This window comes from Arvicanthis niloticus, chromosome 1 (assembly GCF_011762505.2).
Source record: "Arvicanthis niloticus isolate mArvNil1 chromosome 1, mArvNil1.pat.X, whole genome shotgun sequence".
In the NCBI taxonomy this organism is placed as follows: domain Eukaryota; kingdom Metazoa; phylum Chordata; class Mammalia; order Rodentia; family Muridae; genus Arvicanthis; species Arvicanthis niloticus.
The window spans coordinates 7,108,005-7,128,622 of NC_047658.1; the positions used below are offsets into that span (position 1 = coordinate 7,108,005).

A 20,618-nucleotide genomic window follows, 5' to 3' on the forward strand; every position below is an offset into this window, starting at 1 on the left:
GAGACCAGCGTAGAGCACATAAGTAGGTCTCAGGATTAGTTAGTGAATTAAATAAAAACCAGTGCCTAGGGTAGTTAGGGTAACAAGGCAAGAAATGCCAGAGAAAATGAGGCACCTAAAAAAAATTCCCAATTTCCAGCCTGCATTAGGAGGAGTAATTTACTGACACGAGTGGGATTACCCACTTCCTGGTGAACCTGAGGCCAGCCTTGGCTACATAGCAACACTTTGCCTCAGTGTTGCTCAGTGAGCCTCAGGACAACCCAAAGCAAAAATAATAGCAAAACTGATCAAATAAAATGAAAGTTTTCAAAGTAATGCTGATGCAGGCCGATGTTAAAACCCGGTGGGCTGTGAAGGGCGACTTAAGCCATTTTTATTAAGTGGGTGATTCAATAATGTCTCTGTCTAGACAATTACTCTTGTGTGTGTAGGGAACAATCTTAAAGGGCATACAAAGGATTTAAGAAGGATGGGCTGGTGAGGTGGCTTTGTGGATAAAGATATTTGTCACCAAGCCTAAGGATCCCGAGTCCAGACTGCATGGTAGAAGGAGAGAACTGATTCCTGCAAACTGTCCTCCAACTGCTACACACATGCTGTTACATGTGTGTGGGTGTGTGCGGAGCCGACAGAAGGCGGCTATCATCCTTGCAGCCATCTTGAGCCATATACCCTGACAAGAGACTTGTTTACAACAGCCTACAGCAGCTGAGCACAGTCTGATAACATCTTGTTTTATATACCCAGGATTTTCCCTTGGGTGTGTGTGACTTAAAGTCGTGACTTAAAGGTGTGACTTAATAAGTGAGACTTATAAAAGGCAAGAGGCAGACAGAAGGGGAGATAGGAAACTTGGGACTGGAAACTTGGAACTTGGAGGCAGTAGGGACTAGGAACTCCAGACTTGGGACTTGGACTAGGAACGAGGGACTTGGAAAGAGAGAAGAAGAGAGACTTGAGTATAAACGGGACTGAATCGCACTCTGTCTGGTCTCCATTCTTCGAGTCTGCCCTCACTCTCTCTCTTGCTGAACCCTGATCCCCGGGCTGAAGCAGCAGTACGAGCTGGGACAATTTAGCCCCCAAAGCTTGGGGCAGTGTGGGCTCTAACAATTTTGGCCCCCAAGCTTTTGGCAGTGCGGGTTCCAACATTTGGCAGAGTGGTCCCTGACACAGGGGTATCAATCATATGTCATATATATATAATATATATTATATATATAGTATATATATATGACAATAAACACATTGATACAAAACATTTCCTTAAAGGGGGCAAAAAAGGGGGGCATAAGACTGAAAGCAAGACAGAGGAGGGGCGTGGGCACAGCTGCGCTTCTACTGCCCTCTGTGCTGCTTTGTTTTTGATCTGTATGATTTTAACTGTAGTTTTAATTATTTGTAAAAATCAGCTTAAAGCCGAGCCTAGTGGTATACGCCTTTAATCCCAGCACTGTGGAAGCTGAGGCAAGTAGATCTCTTTGTTTGAGGCCAGCCTGGTCTACATAGTGAGTTCCAGGCCAGCCAGGGCTGCATAGTGAGACCCTATCTGTCTCAAAAAATGAACAAAAAGTCAATTTACAAAAGTAGTTCCCAACCAGGCAAGCTGGGTACACATCTGTAATGCTAGAACTTGGGAGGATGAGACAGAGGTTGAGGCTATCTTGGGCTACATGGAGAGACCATGTATTATGAGAAAAAAAAGAAAACTTTACAGTGAATGAACCCCAAAACATAATTGTTTGCTTGCTTGTACCCTGCCTATCTGTTTGTGTCTGTCTGTCTGTCTGTCTGTCTGTCTGTCTGTCTGTCTCTCTCTCTCTCTCCCTCATATGTGTATATCCTAGTCAGCTCACAACTACCTGAAGTAGGTGCTGGGAACTGAAGCCTGGTCCTCTGCAGAGCACAGGCACTCTTAACCCCCAGCCTCTCTCCAGCTCATTGTTCATCCTGAGTCTCATGTAAGTCCCAGGGTCTCAAATCTGCTATGTAGCCAAGGATGACCTTGAATTCCTGACCCTCCTGCTTCCACTTCCCAAGTGCCAAGAGTAATGATTATGATTGTGTGTGTGTGTGTGTGTGTGTGTGTGTGTGTGTGTGTCTTTCCACATTTGAGTCCTGGGAATTGAACTCAGGTCACCAGGCATGGCACCGAGTACAATTACTCACTGAGACATCTTTCTGGTACAGTTTAGTTTTTTGAGATAAGGAAGGTCTCACAGCTTATTACACCTGGGTAGCCCAGGCTGGCCCAGAATTCACCCTGTGGCCTTGAACTCAGGGCAGTCTTCTGTCTTCCTGTCTTCCTGAATACTGGCGTTACAAGCATGTACCACCACACAAGGCTTCCAACCACTGTTGTCTTCCCATCATGTTTCCTAACCTAGCCTTGGTGCCCATCAGCAACACCCAGTCTCCCAGCTCAGCATGCAATGGTGGTTGTCACCATCATGCCTTGCATACCTAGTCCCTTCCCACCTGCTCACCGCAGATCCTGTGATGATGTGAACTGGGCCTCGAGGGTTGGTGTAGGGCCTCTCCTGGCTGCCGTTAAGTACCTAGAGAAAAAGGCCGAGTGGTGGTGGGTCACAGCGGGTCAGCCCTGGGGAGGGTCTGACAGCATGAACATCCACCATTCTTGGTCCTGAGTCTTCCTTGGCCCTCACCTGGTAGTTGTAAATTGGCCATAGTCGTTCGTAGGAATGTTCGTGAGCCCAGAACTCCAGATCCACACCTAAGGCAGAGAGAGAGATGAGCAGGCTCCTGGGTGGAGAGAGGTGGGGCAGGGGACCCCTCAGGATCACTCACCGTATTTATGGAAAAGGTCTTCTAGCCCAAACAACTTGCCCTGGAGGCCTTTGCGGACCTGGTGGGATGAGGAGGGGGAGGTGAGGAGAAACCTGAACCCATCCTCCCACCAAGTCTCACTGCCGCCCAGGAAAGGGGCCTCACCCTGCTTTCGTGCCTGGTGCAGTCATCCAGATCCGCATTGGAACAGTACATAGGCCGATGGCCCATCGTGATGATCCATGGTCGGGCCACCCGATTCTTATTGGCTTTCTAGAGAAAAAGACCAGAGTGAGGGGGGTAACGGGGGCTGAGAGACCGGAGCGGGGCTCACACCTGGGCCTACCTGGAGGTCATTCTCCAGCCAACGGAACTGCTTCTCAACCAGGTGACGGCCATAGTGGAGAAAGAAATATACCTCAGTGGAGAACGAGATGATATGGGCAGGACCCAGGTCCCAGCTACAGGGGTCAAAGGGCAAATGTCAGAGATCAGAAGACTGCATCATCTGTCCATCAGGGGAGTCCGTCCAGCCTCCCAGCACCTTCCACATTACCTGTACCACAAGCCTTCATTGTCCCCTGGCATGCTGAAGCGAGCCTTGTAGTTAGAGAAATTGCTGGAAAGGGTGAAATATAAACAGCAAGGAGTAAAGGAGCTGGATGCAGCCGCCTTTTCCTATCTCTCAATTTTCAGGCCACAGCCTGGCTCCCAGCCCACACACTATCTCTCCGTTTTCTACCACAGACGAGGCACTGCAGCATGAGAGACTTAAGTGAGACTCCAACAAGGACCCGATTTTTTCACTAATCTGGTCCTCGCCCACCCCTGCAGCCCTCCATACTCACTAGCGCTGTTCATGATTCCCAGGGCACGTCATGTATGGCAGGTTGGCAGCAAGGGGTTCAATGAGCCTCATGAATCTGTCCCCAACTCGAGCATTGTCCTGGTCCATGTTGTAGGCAAAGTCTCCTGGAGGGTAGTAGGGATGGGAGAGAGTGAGGGCCAGGCCCTGCTTCATCTAGGATCAAGACCTAGTGGGTCCTGATCCCTACCTCAGACCTTCTAGGAGCCTGTCTCTACATCTTCTTTGCTTCCAGAACAACACAGCTAGGTCTAGTTTGATGATGATTTTGTTAGGCTTTTTGTTGTTGTTGTTGTTGTAGCTAGATATTGAACCCAGGATATTCTGAATGTTAGACTTCTGAGCCACACCCCCAGCCCCTCACTGGGGGATTCTAGGCAGAGGCTCTACCACTGAGCCACGCCCCAGCCCCTCCCTCACTGGGGATTCTAGGCAGAGGCTCTACCACTGAGCCACACCCCCAGCCCCTCACTGGGGGATTCTAGACAGGGGCTCTACCACTGAGCCACGCCCCCAGCCCCTCACTGGGGGATTCTAGGCAGGTGCTCTACCACTGAGCCACGCCCCCAGCCTCTCACTGGGGGATTCTAGGCAGGGGCTCTACCACTGAGCCACGCCCCCAGCCCCTCACTGGGGGATTCTAGGCAGGTGCTCTACCACTGAGCCACGCCCCCAGCCTCTCACTGGGGGATTCTAGGCAGGGGCTCTACCACTGAGCCACACCCCCAGCCCCTCACTGGGGGATTCTAGGCAGGGGCTCTACCACTGAGCCACGCCCCCAGCCCCTCACTGGGGGATTCTAGGCAGGGGCTCTACCACTGAGCCACGCCCCCAGCCCCTCACTGGGGGATTCTAGGCAGGGGCTGTACCACTGAGCCACACTCATAGCCCTTGTTGTTGTCATTGTTTTGTTTTGTTTTGTTTTATTTTAAAGCTCCCACTAAGCTGTTCAGGCTGGTATCGAATTCTGGACAACTCTCCTGCCTCAGCCTATCCACTGCCGGGATCACAGACACATGTTAGCATGCCCACTCATCTTAATTTATTATAACATTTCTGTGTACTCTGAATGAGCCTCGCCTCTAAAAACAATAACAAAAAATAGAAAGTCAATGCTGGAACGTATAGGGACCTCACATCTGGGACTAGCCTCGGATCCCACGCTCAGCCCCTAGCCCTGTCCCTTCAGAACTAGCCCAGCCCATTCTAGCACAGGACTGATGGGCACCCAGTCCGCCAGCCTCCAGGCGCACCCTCGCCGGTGCCTCACCCACATGGAGCACTGCATCAAACATGCCCTGCTGGGTGTCCCTCCGTAGCCTGGGCAGGGCCTTCGGGTTGTCAGCCCCCATGTCCCCAAACACAGCCAGGCGGGGGCTCCAGTGAACCCCATTCTTCAAGGCCGTGAAGCGAAACCGCCGGCTCCAGCCCTGAGAGCTGCCACAACGGTAAACTGAGGGAAGAAGAGAAGAAAAAAACAGACCTCTGTCAGGTGGGGAGGCAGGGACCAGGACCTTCCCACAAGGCCCTACACTCAGGCCGCTGGAGGGGGAGGAAACATAAGGGGCATCATCGTGGTCGTCATCATCATCATCGTCACCATCATCACTATTATTATTAGAAACATTTCGGGTAGCCCAGGCTTATCCCTGACTTTCTATGTAGCACAGGATAACCAGGAATTTCGAATCTTCCTGCCTCCTCCCAAGTGCTGGGATCACAGGCCTGTGTCATTACACCTAGTCAAGGGACTCATATCCCTTGTCCCACACAGACGAGCCACCAGCCCAGCCTCCACCACAGGTCTCAATAGCTTCTAGAACATTCCTCCCTCCTGCCCACCCCTAGTCCTCTCACCATACTGGGCCCCTGGCAGCAGCTTCCGCAGTGTCACACGGTGGATGTAGAGCTTGCGCCGCAGAATTCCTCCATCCACGAAAGCGCTGGCGGTGCCATGGGCACGCAATGGGAGAGGACCAGACAGCTGCGTGCCGAACTGCACCTCAGACGGAGCTGGAGCCCACGTGGTCCAGGTCACAGTCATGGTGCCTGGCTCACCTGAGGAAAGAGGAATCAGAGAAGAGCCTAAACAGGTTACCAAGCAGGAATGGGATGACACTTAGAAACTGCTGTTCAGACTAGCCCCTCAGCTATTTCCAAGCTGAGGCCCTTGGGGGTGGCTTTGCGCCCCTCCCCCCCCCAGCCTCAGTTTCCCCGTTTGTGAAATGGAATAAGGTTATTTATCCTGCAAGGTTGTGCAGAAGCATGGGTGCATACAAATACAATTGGCAGGTTGGATCCTGGGTTCCAGGTCTTGGAATTCAACCAACTATGAGTTGAAAATCCTCAGGAGAGAAACAGGTATCAAAATGGCTCAACCCTTATGACCTGAGTTCCATCCCCAAGATCTACACGGCTTCCAAAATCGTCCTTTCAGCTGGGCGATTTTTAATCCTGAAAGAAGAAGGCAGATTTCTGTGGCTTGATGCCAGCCTGATCTACAAAGGGAACTGCAGACCCTCCAGGGCTACAAAGTGAGACCTTGTCTAAAAACAAAGGCCTTTGACCTCCATTTGTGTACTGTGGCATGGGTATGCCTCCCTCCCACACGAACAAAATAATAAATGAATTTATAAAAATATTTGCAGAGCTGGAGAGACAGCTTGGTGGTTAAGAGCACTGACTGTTCTTCCAGAGGACCTGAGTTCAATTCCCAGAACCAACATGGCAGCTCACAACTGTCTGTAATTCCAGTTCCTGGGGATCTCCTGCCCTTTTCTGGTCTCTGAGGGCACCTGACATGTACATAGTTCATAGACATATATGCAGGCAAAACACTCATACACATGCAGAAAATAATAAAAATAAAATTTCAGGAGAGGGCCTGGGACTGTGTCTCCGTGTGTCGAGTGCCTGCCCGGCGTGCATAAAGCTCTTGGTCCAAACCCAGCATCATATAACAGTACTCAGGACCCTGAGGCAGGAGAACTGGAATTTCTAGGCCAGCCTTGACTTTATAAGAAATTCTGAGCTAAATTCATAGCAAGACTCTGTTTAAAATTTAAAAAATCAAACATGGAGGAGAGGGAGGCACACTCAGGCAGAGCCCATCCCCAAGGATCTATATTCTTCACATGCTCCTGCAAATCACTCTTCACCCATGCTTCTGTGAACAACCCTAAAGAAACTCATGGGGTCAGACACACAGACACACACAATAGCACACATGTACACACATGTGTGCACACACACACATATGCACACACTTGCATGTGCACACGTGTGTACATGAAAAGACACGCATGTACACACATGTGCATAATATGCTCACATACATATATGCACATGCTCGTGCATATACACATATGCATGCACACATACACACATAGGTACACACACACACAAATGCCCAAAAGACATAAAGATAGGAGAAAGACTAGTTAGAAGAAGAAGGGGACCAGTGGAGGTGGAAACAGAAGAGGAGAGGGTGAGTGGTGAGTGAATGTGAAGAAATACATTACATACATGCATGGAATGGCAGTGTGAGCCAGGTGGTGGTGGTGCACACACACCTTTAGTTCCAGCACTCAGGAGGCATAGGTGGATGGATCTCAGAGTTTAAGGCTAATCTGGTCTATGATTGAGTTCCAGAACAGCCAGGGTTATACAGGGAAACCAGGTTTCAAAAAACCAAAGTAGGGAGCTGGAGAAACGGCTCAGTGGTTAAGAGCATTGACTGCTCTTCCAGAGGACCCGAGTTCAATTCCTAGCAACCACATGGTGGCTCACAACCGTCTGTAATGGGATCTGATGCCCTATTCTGGTCTGTCTGAAGTAGCTACAGTGCATTTATATACATAAAATAAAGAAATAAGTCTTAAACACTCACACACCAAAATAGATAAATAAATAAAAAGAAAGGGAAAGAAAAAATAAAGTGTCATTATGAAGCTCGTGACGTATGATAAATATAAACTAATAAAAATTAAGACAAAACAAGGAAGCATCGTGATGTAATAGCTACTTTCCAGTCTACTATGTTGTACATTGAGTCATCAAGAGGTGACTTACAGTGTGCCCGAGGTTCTATGCAAACACCATTACGGTCTTGTGCCTTTGTATGGAGTGGCTGGAGCTTCCTAGGTTTGGCATCTTGAGAATGCCCTGGCAGTCATCTTTGGTGACTCGGAGGGACAACCTTAGGCAAAGAACTTGCAACAATGTCTGACACAATGAGGTTTATGGGCTGAGTCAATGTCCCCATATCTTCTCTGTGTGCTAGCCTGCAGCCAACATCGCACACTCATGATATCATCTGAGAGCCCCAGACTATCTGGAGGTCATCCAGGTAAACACTGGAGGGCAAAGGCCAGCTGTAGGGCAGGAGGAAACTGTGAACTCACTCTGTCTGCAAGGAAGGACAGGGTCTCCTACTGTACCCCAGGTTAGCTTGGGAATTGTTGTGTTGTCCAGAATGGCCTTGAACTTCCATTCAGGCTGCTTCCACTGAGATAACAGCAGTCAGTTACCATGCCTGACTCTAGAGTAATTTTTTCCACAGTGGCTTTTTATAGCACAGGCCAGACCAGGTTCTCTCTCTCTCTCTCTCTCTCTCTCTCTCTCTCTCTCTCTCTCTCTCTCTCTCTCCTCTCTCCTTCCTTCCTTTTGCAAGACAAACATAGATTTTATTAAAAAGTAAAAGAACTCCCAAGACTAAGAGGGGCTTCAGAAGAAGAATATGCAATTCAGATTCTCAAATCAAGAGTCAAGGAACACAATCAAGGCTTTAAAAAGCCCACGAGGGCTGGGCCATGGTGGTGCATGCCTTTAATCCCAGCACTCCCGAGGCAGGGGTGGAAGGATATCTGTGAGTTCGAGGCCAGTCTGGTCTACAGCGTCAGTTCCAGGACAGCCAGGGCTTCACAGAGAAACCCCGTAAAGCTCAGTTGGTCAAACAGTTGCTGCGAATCCTGAGCACTTGAGTTCAATCCTGGAACCGCGGTGGAGGGAGAGAGATCAACTCCTGCAAGCGGTCCTCTGATCTCTGCACATGCGCATATCCCCCTGGGCCCACACAAGTAATAAACAAAATACCACGCAAGAGGTAGGGGCAGGAGGAGGCCTAGTAATTCCAAAGTTCAAAGCCAGGCAGGCCAGGCCACACGGTGAGCTCCAGGTCAACGATCTCCAAACACCAAATAGAACAACAAGAAGCAAAAACACCAAGTGATACAACATTATGGACGACGGTGGTTGTGCATGCCTTTAATCCCAGCACTTGGGAGGCAGAGGCAGGCGGATTTCTGAGTTTGAGGCCAGCCTGGTCTACAGAGTGAGTTCCAGGACAGCCAGGGCTACACAGAGAAACCCTGTCTTGAAAAACAAACAAACAAGCAAACAAAACAAGGACATGGATTCCTTTACCAGGACCAAATGAGGTGGAGCACATCTTGTAAGCCAGGGAGGATGGCAGGTTCGAGGACAGCCCAAGCAAAGGAGGGAGAACCTGATAAAAAAGAAAGAGGAAGGAGGTGGCAGTGGGGAGGGAGGAAGGGAAGGGGGGAGGGGAGAGGGAAGGGGGAGAGGAGAGAGGGAGGAAATGAGGGAAGGAGAGAGGGGGAAGGAGAGGGAAGGGGAAGGAGGAAAGAAGAAAGGGATGGAGAGAAGGGAGAGAGGTGGAGGGAAGGAAGAGAGAGATATATGAGTGGGGCATGGTGGTGCACACGTGTAAGCCCATCCACAGGAGGCTGAGATGAGCCTGGACTCCGAGGCGAGTGTCAGACATAAACATAGTCATATGAGGATGCAGAACTATGAGGATGCAGAACTATGAGGATGCAGAACTATGAAGGCACTGCTCACACGTACAAAGGGAATACAGAAAGGACACCTCAGGAGCTAAAAAGATGGATTACAGGAAGGTGAGTGGGTGGATGAGGATGGGGAATGGGATTCAGCACAACAGTGAGAGTTGACACATCTCCATCTCCAGGTTGAATTTCCAGGTATATTATTCTCTCTCTCTCTCTCTCTCTCTCTCTCTCTCTCTCTCTCTCTCTCTCTCTTTCTCTCCCTCTCTTTCACACACACACACACACACACACACACACACACACGCATGCACACTCCTAAATACAATAAAACTTAAGAGAACATAAGCATATGGCTATATTGCAAAACAAATAGCATCAACACATTGAAGAGAGTGGGGAAGAAAATTGCATGGAAAACAGTGTCCTAGTGGATTCGTGAGGCTGAGGACAAAACTAGGCAATCCTACTCCTCAAAGTAATACAGGAAGAAGGGGTTTTCTTTTCAGGCACAGGGGAACTCACGGCATCTGACATACTAAGCAAATGTTCTACCACTGATATCTGCAGCACACACACACACACACACCAAGCCAATGCAAACAAATTACAAGAGCCCAAATCTGGGACATTGTGAACAGCAATCAGCAATGATAGCACTGAATTTTCACCAGGAGAATAAAAGAAATATTCACAAATCTGTGGTAGAAAGACATCATTGGCTAAAGGAATGAATGAAGTAGGCAGGAGGGAGGGAAGGCTCTTCCTAACACTAAAATTTCAATGAGATGGAAAGGAACAGAAGGGGGCGTGGCTCAGTGGTAGAGCCCCTGCCTAGAATCCCCAGTGAGGGGCTGGGGGCGTGGCTCAGTGGTAGAGCCCCTGCCTAGAATCCCCCAGTGAGGGGCTGGGGGCGTGGCTCAGTGGTAGAGCTCCTCTGCCTAGGATCCCCCAGTGAGGGGCTGGGGGTAATGGCTCAGTGGTAGAGCCCCTGCCTAGAATCCCCCCCCAAGAGCGGGTGGGGGGTGGGGTGTGGCTTCAACAGCACAGCCTTTGGCTAACATGTAAGAGGTGGAGTTTCTTCTTTAATCAAAAGAAGGAATAAAATCATACGTGTATATGGAAAGAGGAAATAAAAAATTAAAAAGTCCCAATTAGGCACAACACTAAGAATTACTTCAGGCAGAAGCTGCCGATGGATGCTAAAACTAGTGAGTGAAAAATCTGTGGAGAAACAGGACTTGCATCTTCTTGAGTCATCTTTCCCCAAGCTATTCATTAGCTACAAAGGAAGGAATAAAGGCTTTACAGTGGATCGATCCAGCAGCCAACCAATCAGGGTCTACACCACAGACCCTCTGATACCACATGCAGAGAGGGAGGGAGGGACACAAAGTCACAACCACAATCTTCTTGCCCCAAATACAACCTTAGTACTAACCTTGAAACAATAGCAGAAAGACCTAAAATAATGATATTTTACGAAATAACTGACAGTACTCAGAAAATACAGAGGTCACAAAAGAAAAAAAAAAATCTCAAGTGCAGAGTGTGATGGTGCATGGCCTTGCAGCCCCAGAACTCAGGACACTGAGGCAGGAGGATTTCTAGTTTGAGGTTAGCCTCGCCTATGGATCTCATCAAAGCAGCAGCAGGAAATGAAGAAGGTACCATCCCTAAACACAAGATGAGATCCTGGGCTGTGACAAAAATTCATGGGGACCGTGGGGACATTTGAGTGAGGCCTGAGGTTTAACCAGAATTGTCCCAAGTGTGCCTTGTTTTGTTAGGGTTAGGGTCTTACTCAGTAGCCTTGGATGGTCTGGAACTCACAGTGTTATTACCATACCCGGTTTCCCTTTTGTTTTTACATGGGTTTCTTTGAAGCTAATCTGATTTCATGCTCCTGAATTTAACAAGTCTCCTGCCTCAGCCTCGGAGTAGCTGGGATTACTTGGGTGCGCATGACTGTGCCTGGCTTCATTTTTTTTCTTTTCTTTGTTTGGCCCTAGGCTCTGCATAGACCAAGCAAATATTCCACCAATGGGCTATAGCTTAGCTGTTAATTTTCAATTAACAATTTTTTTAAAGTTTACCTTGTGTATATGTATCAGTGTATGTATGTCTGTGTTATACATGCATGCCTGATACCCTGCAAAGGTCAGAAGAGGGCACTGGAGCCCCTGGACCTGGAGTTACAGATGGTTGTGAGCCAGCATGTGGGTCTTGAGAACTGAACCCAGGTCCTCTGAAAGAACAGCCAGTGCTCTTAGCTGCTAAACCATCTCTCCACCCAGCTCAAGTTTTAAATAATCCTACCACTGTTGCTTAAATGTTACCTTTCTTGGCTGCATAGGGAGTTAAAAGGCCAATCTGAACTGCATGAGATGCTGTCTCCAAACCAACAACAGTAAAAAGATGTCAGAGGCCTGGAGCACTGGCTCAATGGTTAAGAGAACCGGCTGTTCTTCCAGAGGACCTGGGTTCAGTTTGCAGCACCCACATGTCGATTCAAGGGGGGTCAGATGTCCTCTTCTGGCTTCCACGGGTATATACATGGCGTACAGACACACAAGTAAGAAATCCATATAAGATTCTAAGGATCATTTCTGTGAGTCAGGATTCTTGATCCAGAGAGAACGGCCCCGATGGGATGGAGCCGGAAGGCGTCATCGAGAGTAACTGGAATGAGATTGTGGATAGCTTGGATGACATGAATCTCTCAGAATCTGTCCTCCATGGTATTTAAGAAGCCCTCTTCCACCCAGCAGCGAGCTATTCTTCCTTGTATCAAGGGTTATGATGTGATTGCTCAAGCCCAGTCTGGGACTGGGAAAACAGCTACATTTGCCATGTCAGTTCTGCAGCAGACTGAATTAGATCTAAAGGTCACTCAGGCTTTGGTTCTGGCACCCACTCGTGAACTGGCTCAGCAGATACAAAAGGTGGTTATGGCATTAGGAGACTACATGGGTGCCTCTTGTCATGCCTGTATTGAGGGCACCAACGAGCGTGCTGAGGTGCAGAAGCTGCAAATGGAAGCTCCCCATATCATCGTGGGCACCCCTGGCCGGGTGTTTGATATGCTTAACTGGAGATACCGTCCCCCAAATGCATCAAGATGTTCGTACTGGAGGAAGCGGATGAGACGTTAAGCCGTGGGTTTAAGGATCAGATCTATGTATATTCCAAAAGCTCAACAGTCACACACAGGTAGTTTTGTCGTCTGCTACGATGTCTTCTGATGTCCTTGAGGTGACCAAGAAGTTCATGAGAGGCCCTATTCGGATTCTTGTCAAGAAGGAAGAGTTGACCCTGGAGGGTAACCGCCAATTCTACACCAATGTGGAACGAGAGGAGAGGAAGCTTGACACATGGTGTGACTTGTATGAAACACTGACCATCACCCAGGCAGTCATCTTTATCAATACCAGAAGGAAGGTGGACTGGCTCACTGAGAAGATGCATGCCCGGGATTTCACTGTTTCCGCCACGCATGGCGATGTGAGCCGAAAGGAACGAGATGTAATCATGAGGGAGTTCCCATCTGGCTCTAGCAGAGTATTAATTACCACTGACCTGTTGGCCAGAGGCACTGACGTGCAGCAGGTCTCCTTAGTCATCAGTTACGACCTTCCCACCAACAGGAAAACTACATCCACGGAATCGGTCGAGGTGGTCGGTTTGGCCGGAAGGGTGTGGCTATTAACATGGTGACTGAAGAAGACGAGAGGACTCTTCGAGACATTGAGGCTTTCTACAACACCTCCATTGAAGAGATGCCCCTCAACGTTGCTGACCTCATTTGAGGGGCTGTGCTGCTACCTGGCCCTAGCCCAGGGTTCAGTCCTGAGGGGTGGACTGAGGAACAGCTGGAGGGGGAGGGAAGGGAGCCAAGGGATGGACATCTTGTTTTTGTTTTGTTTCAGTCTCTCTCTCTCTCTCTCTCTCTCTGAATAAATGTCACTTTTTGTGGCCAAAGAAATAAATTCATATAGATAACAGTAAAATTAATTAATTAATTAATTAATTAAAAAAATAAGAAATTCAACCAGGTTTGATGCACACACCTTTGATCCCAGCACAGAAGCAGGCAGATCTCTATGAGTTTGAGGACAAACTGGTCTACACAGTGACTTGCAGATCAGCTGGGGCTGCATAGTGAGACTGTTTCAAAACAATAAATAAATAGGGAATCCAAAATATAGCAAGCCCAAATTTTTGAAAGAAAAAAACTAATATAAAAAATAAATTAATTGCTGGGCAGTGGTGGCGCACACCTTTAATTCCAGCACTTGGGAGGCAGAGGCAGGCAGATTTTTGAGTTTGAGGCCAGCCTGGTCTACAGAGTGAGTTCCAGGACAGCCAGGGCTACACAAAGAGACCCTGTCTCGAAAAATAAAACAAAAACTAACTAACTAACTAACTAACTAACTAACTTTAAATAAAGATAGTGTACTCTGTTAATATTAACATCATTCCAGTTTATATGACCTATGGCTCGACTCTACCTCAATAGAGTGAGTCTCCATATATTATTATTATTAATTATATGTATTTTATATTATTGTTGTTATAAATTATATATATTGACACAGGGTCTCACTATATAGCCATGGGTAGCCTGGAACATACTACATAGACCAGGCTGACCTCAGACTCATAGATCCACCTACCTCCGCCTCCCACGTGCTGGGATTAAATACTTTTATTATTTTTGAGACAAGGTCTAGGCTGATCTTGAACTCAGTGTCCTCCTGCCTCAGCCTTCAGAGTACTGTGATTGTAAGCGTGTGCAAGCAGGTCCAGGTGGCTTTACCACCACAGGAATTCCTCCAGAAGTCTCAAATTATTTCAAAGTTAAAAGCTTTGCCTTTTTCCACGATGAGAAACAAGCATATGTTTACATTTTGGTGTAGTTTCGAGAAGAAGGAGCCACAGCAATCACAGACTACAGTATGTCCTTCTCCGACACACCCACAGCAGTGGATCCAGACAGACCGAACAGGGGGCAAACCCGGCAGAAACCCTGGCTGACATTAAAGAGCTAGCCCAGTGACTAAAGTCACCTGCCACCAACCAAGCTGACTACCAAGGTGAAGCTGCAGAACCCACGTGGTGGAAGGAGGGAGCCAGCTCCTAAAAGCTGTGCTCAGACCTCCACCTGCACTCACAGCAGTAAGTACAAAATGTTCAAGGAGATTTGAAAGCATGCAAGTCATTAAGATTCTCTTCACAGACCGCCACACATACATCATTGTATGTGCACGCACACACACACACACACACACACGCACTACACACTCAGCAATAAATTCTTTAAAAACTTAGGGAGATTTAAAAATACGGTCTGGTGAGATGGCTCAGTGGATAAAGGTACCTGCCACCAAGCCTGACGACCAGAGTCTAGTCTCCAGGATCCACATGGTGAAAGGAGAGAACTGAGAACTGATTCAAGTTGTCCTCTGTCCTCCAATAATAATAATAATAATAATAATAATAATAATAATAATAATAATAATAAAAACATTAAACAATGGCATTCTTCATTAACTTTCTTCTTTGGTAGAAATATTTCTCACTCAATAAAAATGACATTTATGGGAGTTTTGCTTCTGTTTTCTTCTTTGTGGAGTTGGTTTTTGCCAGTGCTGAGATGAACCCCAGGCAGTCACATTTGCCAATCAGGGCCTCCACTGCTCAACTTCAACCCAAGCTGTCAGTGTACTGCTTCCTCCCGGGCCCCGGCCCCGCCCCCACCACCATCCCTTTCTCTTCCTGGACAGGATCTCATGTTGCCCAGCCCAGCCTTCAGCTCAGTGGGTAACACAGGTGCTCCTGATCCTGCCTCCTCCTCTTCCCGAGTCCTGGGATTACAGAGCTATATCTAGCTGCTTTTCTTTTCTCTTCTCTTCTCTTCTCTTCTCTTCTCTTCTCTTCTCTTCTCTTCTCTCCTCTCCTCTCCTCTCCTCTCCTCTCCTCTCCTTTCCTTTTCTTTTCTTTTTTCTCTTCTCTTTTCCTCCTCCTCCTCTTCCTTTTTGTTAAGTTTTATTTTATTTATGAGTACACTGTAGCTGTCTTCAGACACACAAGAAGAGGGCATCAGATCCCATTACAGATGGTTGTGAGCCACCATGTGGTTGCAGGGAATTGAACTCAGGACCTCTGGAAGAGCAGTCAGTGCTCTTAACCATTGAGCCTTCTCTTCAGCTTCTCTTTCTTTTTTTAAGACAGAGTCTCACTATGTAGCCCTGGATGGCTTGGAACCTCCTATGTAGACCAGGCTGGCCTCAAACTCAGAGATCTGGGTTCCTCTGCCTCTTGAGTGTTGGGATTAAAAGTATATGCCACTATACTTAGCCTAGGTTTTCATTTTTATCATGATAAGTATGGAGATGTGAGATTATATATACACATCACACACGCACATGGACACACACATCACATAGCCAGACATGCTTGAGCACACCTTGAGTGCAGCTCTTAGGATGCTGAGGGAAGAAGATTGTGAGTTCAAAGCAAGCCTGAGCTACATGGTGAAACCAGATAGAGCAAGCCTGAGCTACATGGTAAAACCAGATAGAGCAAGCCTGAGCTACATGGTAAAACCAGATAGAGCAAGCCTGAGCTACATGGTAAAACCAGAGAGAGAGAGAGACAGGGAGGGATAGAGAGAAAGATGGGGGTGGATATCACACTTTCTCTCATATGTAGGATCCAGAGTTAAATATATGTTAATCATATATAATGTTATTATTATATATTACTGTTTATATATTCTATATATAAATATCTTATATATGATATAATAGCTGTTATATCATATACATATATCATGTATATAAAATCTTAAAACACATAAGTAGAAGAGAGACTATACATATTGTGTAATATACATTTATATATTATTGTATATAAAATATTCTATATATGAATGTTCTATATCTTATATTCTATATAATAATTATATCATATATATCATCATATATCGTATATATAAAATCTTAAAACACATAAGTAGAAGAGAGACTATGAAGAAGAGGAAGCAGTGTAAAAGGAAGGGGGAGAGAAAGGATGCTTGAAATGAAGAACAGCAAATAGACAATGTCCTTTCTCACATGGGGAACCTAGATCTGGCCAATCACACACACACATATGCATGCCCATATGCGGGCAGAGGGAGATGGTCTGAGGAGGAAGAGGACCAGTGAGAGAGAGGGAGGAGGGATGGGAGAGGAAGGACAGGGCAAGGGTGACAGGATATAAACATATGCAAATGTTGTGGTACTGGCCAGATGGCTCAGTGGGTAGAGGTGCTTGCTACCCAAGCCTGGTGACCTGAGTTCAACCCTGGGACTCCCCCTGTGGAAGGACAGACCTGACCCCTGAGAGCTGCCCTCTGACCTACACTCACACACAGACACACACGCTCACTCACATAGCACACACACACACACACACACACACAAATGAATGCATGTAATAAAAAAAAAACCTCTAAAGAAAATATTGTGAAACTCACTACCTTGAATTTTTTTGAGTCAAAACAAATCAACACACACATAAACAAAGCCCCACACATAAGTGGAAGTTCCCTAAGGCTGGCAGTTATATCCAGTGGCATAACTCACTTCTAACACAAACGTGGGTGAGAGTGTCCCTTCTACACCTGGAGCTCAGTCCTGTGACTCCACAGAAAGCAACCGGCAACCCATAATGCTCAGCACAAGGTCCTATTACCCCACTGGCCCTCAGTGCCCGTGTACCTTGCCAGATGAAGTAACAAACCTGGGATCTGAACCCAGGCAGTCTGGACACAGAGAGCCCATATGCCCTATGACCTCCTTTTCTTTTTTGACAGAGTCTCATATAGTCCAGGCTAGCCTGAAACTCACTAGGTAGTCGAGGGTGGCTTTGAATCAATCCACCTTCGTCCATTCATTTTGAGGCAGGGTCTCCTGTAGCCCAGGCTGGCTTCAGATGTTCTCATTGGTCAAAGCTGGTCTTGAACTCCTGATTCGATTGCCTTCATATTCTGAGTCCTGGGATTAGAGTCGCCTCACCCTGTTCCCATCCCCTCTTAATAAATAAAATATCTTCCCAGCCTGAAGCAGTGGTTCATGCCTGAAATCCCAAAATTTGGAAGGCTGAGGCAGGAGGAGTGAGAATTCACGGCTAACCTGGGCTAGAGATGGAAAAGACGAGATGTTTAAAAAAAAAATGGCCTGAGGGTAGTTCAGTTTGGTGGAGAGAGAGGAGAGAGAGAGGAAGAAGAGGAGGAAGAGGAAAAGAAGAAGAAGAAGAAGAAGAAGAAGAAGAAGAAGAAGAGGAGGAGGAGGAGGAGGAGGAGGAGGAGGAGGAGGAGGAGGAGGAGGAGGAGGAGGAAGAGGAAGAAGATGATGATAGTAGTTCACTTCTGCAACCCCAGCACCTGAAAGGCTAAGACAGAAGGTACAGGAGACTTTCAGGATATCCTGGGCTACAAGTATGAGAAACTCCCAAAAGAATAAAAACACTTGGGAGGTAGAAGCAGGAGATTCAGGTCAGCCTGGGTTACAAAGCAAATTTGAGGCTAGCCTAGGCTACATGAACCTATTTCCAAAACCCAGAGGAGATGGAAGGGGCCCTTCTGCCAGAAAGAAGAAAAGAGAGATGGAGAAAGAGGTGGCCCCTTTCTCTCAATCCCCACCATCTTTTACTGGTTTCTTCCACAATTGGTTTCAGAAGTCAGTGTGATAACGTGCCAGGCCCTGAGATAAGATAGCAAGGCTATCGAGAATGGTCCTTCAGAGCAGGAGCACAGCAGCTTGTGATGAGCTGATATCCTTCCACACACAATGGGACACAAGCCTGCTGAAATCCCATTTCACAGAGGCACACCACTGAGGCTGGAAGGCTAAGTCACCAGCCTGGCCTTCTCCTGAGCCCTTCACTCAACAGAAGACCTCAGGGCTGAAGAAGGAGTAGCAGAATGAGGTGAAGGGTCAAGATACTTACCTGGGTAGGACAGATGGACTTGCTCTGGTGTGGCACGAGGATACTCTGTGGCCCCCTGGACTCCCAGGGAGAAAAGCAGGAGCAGACAGAAGAAGAGCCAGCCTCCAAGAAAGGGGCTCATGGTAGGGGGATGGTGGGAAGCAGAGTGGAATGCAGGGATGTGCTCAAATTCCGTTGGTGGGTCCCACAGAGGATGGAGAGTGGACCGATGCCAGGCAGGGCCGTCTGTCCGTCTGTCAGGGTGTCCGTGGGGGAGGAAGACTGAATGGCTGAAAGGTCTCTAAGGGGAGTGGTGAAGGAGATGCTGGTGAGAGAATAATTAATGAGGTTCTCGAGCCTCGCTGCTCAGCACTTTGCATAGATTAATGCCAGGAGGCCTCACAGCATTCCTGTGAGGTGGTGGCGACAGACATCACCAACCCAGTCACATATAGGAAACTGAGCAACCGGTGACTCAATGGCACGGCTAGGATGAGATGCAGCTGAGTTTGAACCCTTCCGGCCCAGGCTCCTGTTTTGGGAGGGGGCTGGGTGGCTGAGGCCGGCGATGCCTTTGACAACTACATCTCTACATCTCTGCCTTCTCTTATCGATCTATTCCCCAAATTCTTAGCATCCCACTGTCCCCTGAGCCCAGTCTCTAGTTCATCCTCAAATTTCCACATATTCCTCAGGACCCGATAACCCCAACTCTACTCCCAGATTCCTCATGAGCTCCACCTGCCTGGACCAGCATCTTCTCATTCCTGTCCCCAGCATCCCACCTTGCCTACAGGTCTCTCTCTTCCCCGGGCTCCATCCTCATCCCAGCTGCCTCCGCAGCCCTGAACCTGCATGTGCCTGAACCCCGGTTTCTCCTCAGCTCTCTGGCCGACTGAGGTTCTGAAGATCGGTCCACCTGCCCCCGGGACCTGGACAGGTGCCTCGGATCTGAAGGAACCGTCCACCGAAGGCTGAGAGCTGGGGCATGGGGTGGGGGGCGCAATAGGGAAGGGGACCCAGGCTCACCCTCAGGGGCGCGCCAGCCGCCCTCACGGTCCTTTCGGCCACCGATGCGCTGCAGTATTTATGAGCTTGCAGGGACACAGGCTCCTGCCGCCCACAGGTGTCCCAGCCCCGGAAGAGCCGGCTGCTTCAGGTGACGGGCTCCCCAGACAGCCCGAGCCCCGGGTCACACAGGTCCGGCCGGTCCCTGGCGCCCCACGCCCACCCTCACGTCCCCCTCAGGGTGGGGCGCAGAAAGAGGGGACCCAGAAAAGCATGGGACGCCGCCACCTCCGAACCAGACAGCAGGTTAGCGCCGGGACAGGTAAGGCTGCCTTGTCCCTAGGCGTCCCACCGCCCCAGCTGCGGAGCCCCCCTGGTGACAGAAACCCACCCTCGGTCCCACGGGAGGCCGCGACCTCGGGGTTCCCTTCCATCTCCGTCGAGCCCTCAGCATCTTTCATCTCCCTCCTGCTTCCCAAAGCCCGGACTCCCCCTCAGACCCCCGCTGGGCATCCTGGAAAACACAAACTCCAAAGGCCCTGGTGACAATGGCGTTTGTGAGCCCGGCGCCCTAGGCGGGGTTGCTCAATCTCGCTACAGCCTGTTTTCTCACCTGTAAAAAGGAGGAGATGGCTTGCGCATACCCCGTGTGCTGCCCTAAGAACCAAGTTCAAGTCCAGAACCCGCCCCCCGGAGTCTAGGTGGGAACAAGTGGAATTTGAGCTGTCTGGGCGCTGAGGAGCCCTTCAGCGAAGTATGCTTAGGGTTCCCCAGATCCACCGCAGACACGTTCTTGGTGGAAGGGGGTGGGGGAGGTCTGTCTTTCACCCATTTTCTGTGCTATGGCTTAGCTTTGTAAATAGTGCCTGGGTCTTTGGAGGTGGAGGGTGTGGAGCCGGACTGGGGGTGTGGGGGTGGGTAGTTCCCAGTCTTTAGTACTTTTGAACTCCCTACCCCTTCCAGAATCTTCATTACAGCTTAAAATGCAATAATAACAAATAACAAATCACTGGGGTCTGGGACTAGTGTTGCACACCCTTTATCTCCTGCACACCGGAGGCAGAGGGTTCTTGTGAGTTCAAAGCCAGCTAGCCTGTTCTGCGGTGAGTTCCAGGGCTACATAGTGATGGGTGAGAGCCTGTCTCAAAAATAAAGTGAATAAATCACTT

The 20,618-nt window shown here is 48.6% G+C and overlaps 1 protein-coding gene and 1 pseudogene across 2 annotated transcripts in view; one reads left to right on the plus strand and one right to left on the minus strand.

The window, feature by feature from the left end:
- The window catches only part of Acp7 (acid phosphatase 7, tartrate resistant (putative)), a 28,224-nt gene extending 8,714 nt beyond the window's left edge, over window positions 1-19,510 (minus strand). The window contains exons 1-11 of one of the 2 annotated variants that reach the window (XM_034512383.2): window positions 19,471-19,510; window positions 18,463-18,742; window positions 5,513-5,713; window positions 4,926-5,108; window positions 3,639-3,762; window positions 3,347-3,409; window positions 3,137-3,251; window positions 2,956-3,063; window positions 2,812-2,869; window positions 2,670-2,737; window positions 2,490-2,561 (exon numbers count right to left, since the gene is read on the minus strand). In XM_034512383.2, coding sequence (XP_034368274.1) covers window positions 2,490-2,561; window positions 2,670-2,737; window positions 2,812-2,869; window positions 2,956-3,063; window positions 3,137-3,251; window positions 3,347-3,409; window positions 3,639-3,762; window positions 4,926-5,108; window positions 5,513-5,713; window positions 18,463-18,583 — 1,113 coding nt within the window. In that variant the 5' untranslated portion in view covers window positions 18,584-18,742; window positions 19,471-19,510. Of the gene's footprint in view, window positions 1-2,481; window positions 2,562-2,669; window positions 2,738-2,811; window positions 2,870-2,955; window positions 3,064-3,136; window positions 3,252-3,346; window positions 3,410-3,638; window positions 3,763-4,925; window positions 5,109-5,512; window positions 5,714-18,462; window positions 18,743-19,470 lie in introns of both variants that reach the window. The other variant, XM_076930744.1, reaches the window with a different exon arrangement.
- Window positions 12,238-13,311, plus strand: LOC117715530 (eukaryotic initiation factor 4A-I pseudogene; annotated as a pseudogene).
- Window positions 19,511-20,618: the final 1,108 nt, after the last annotated feature.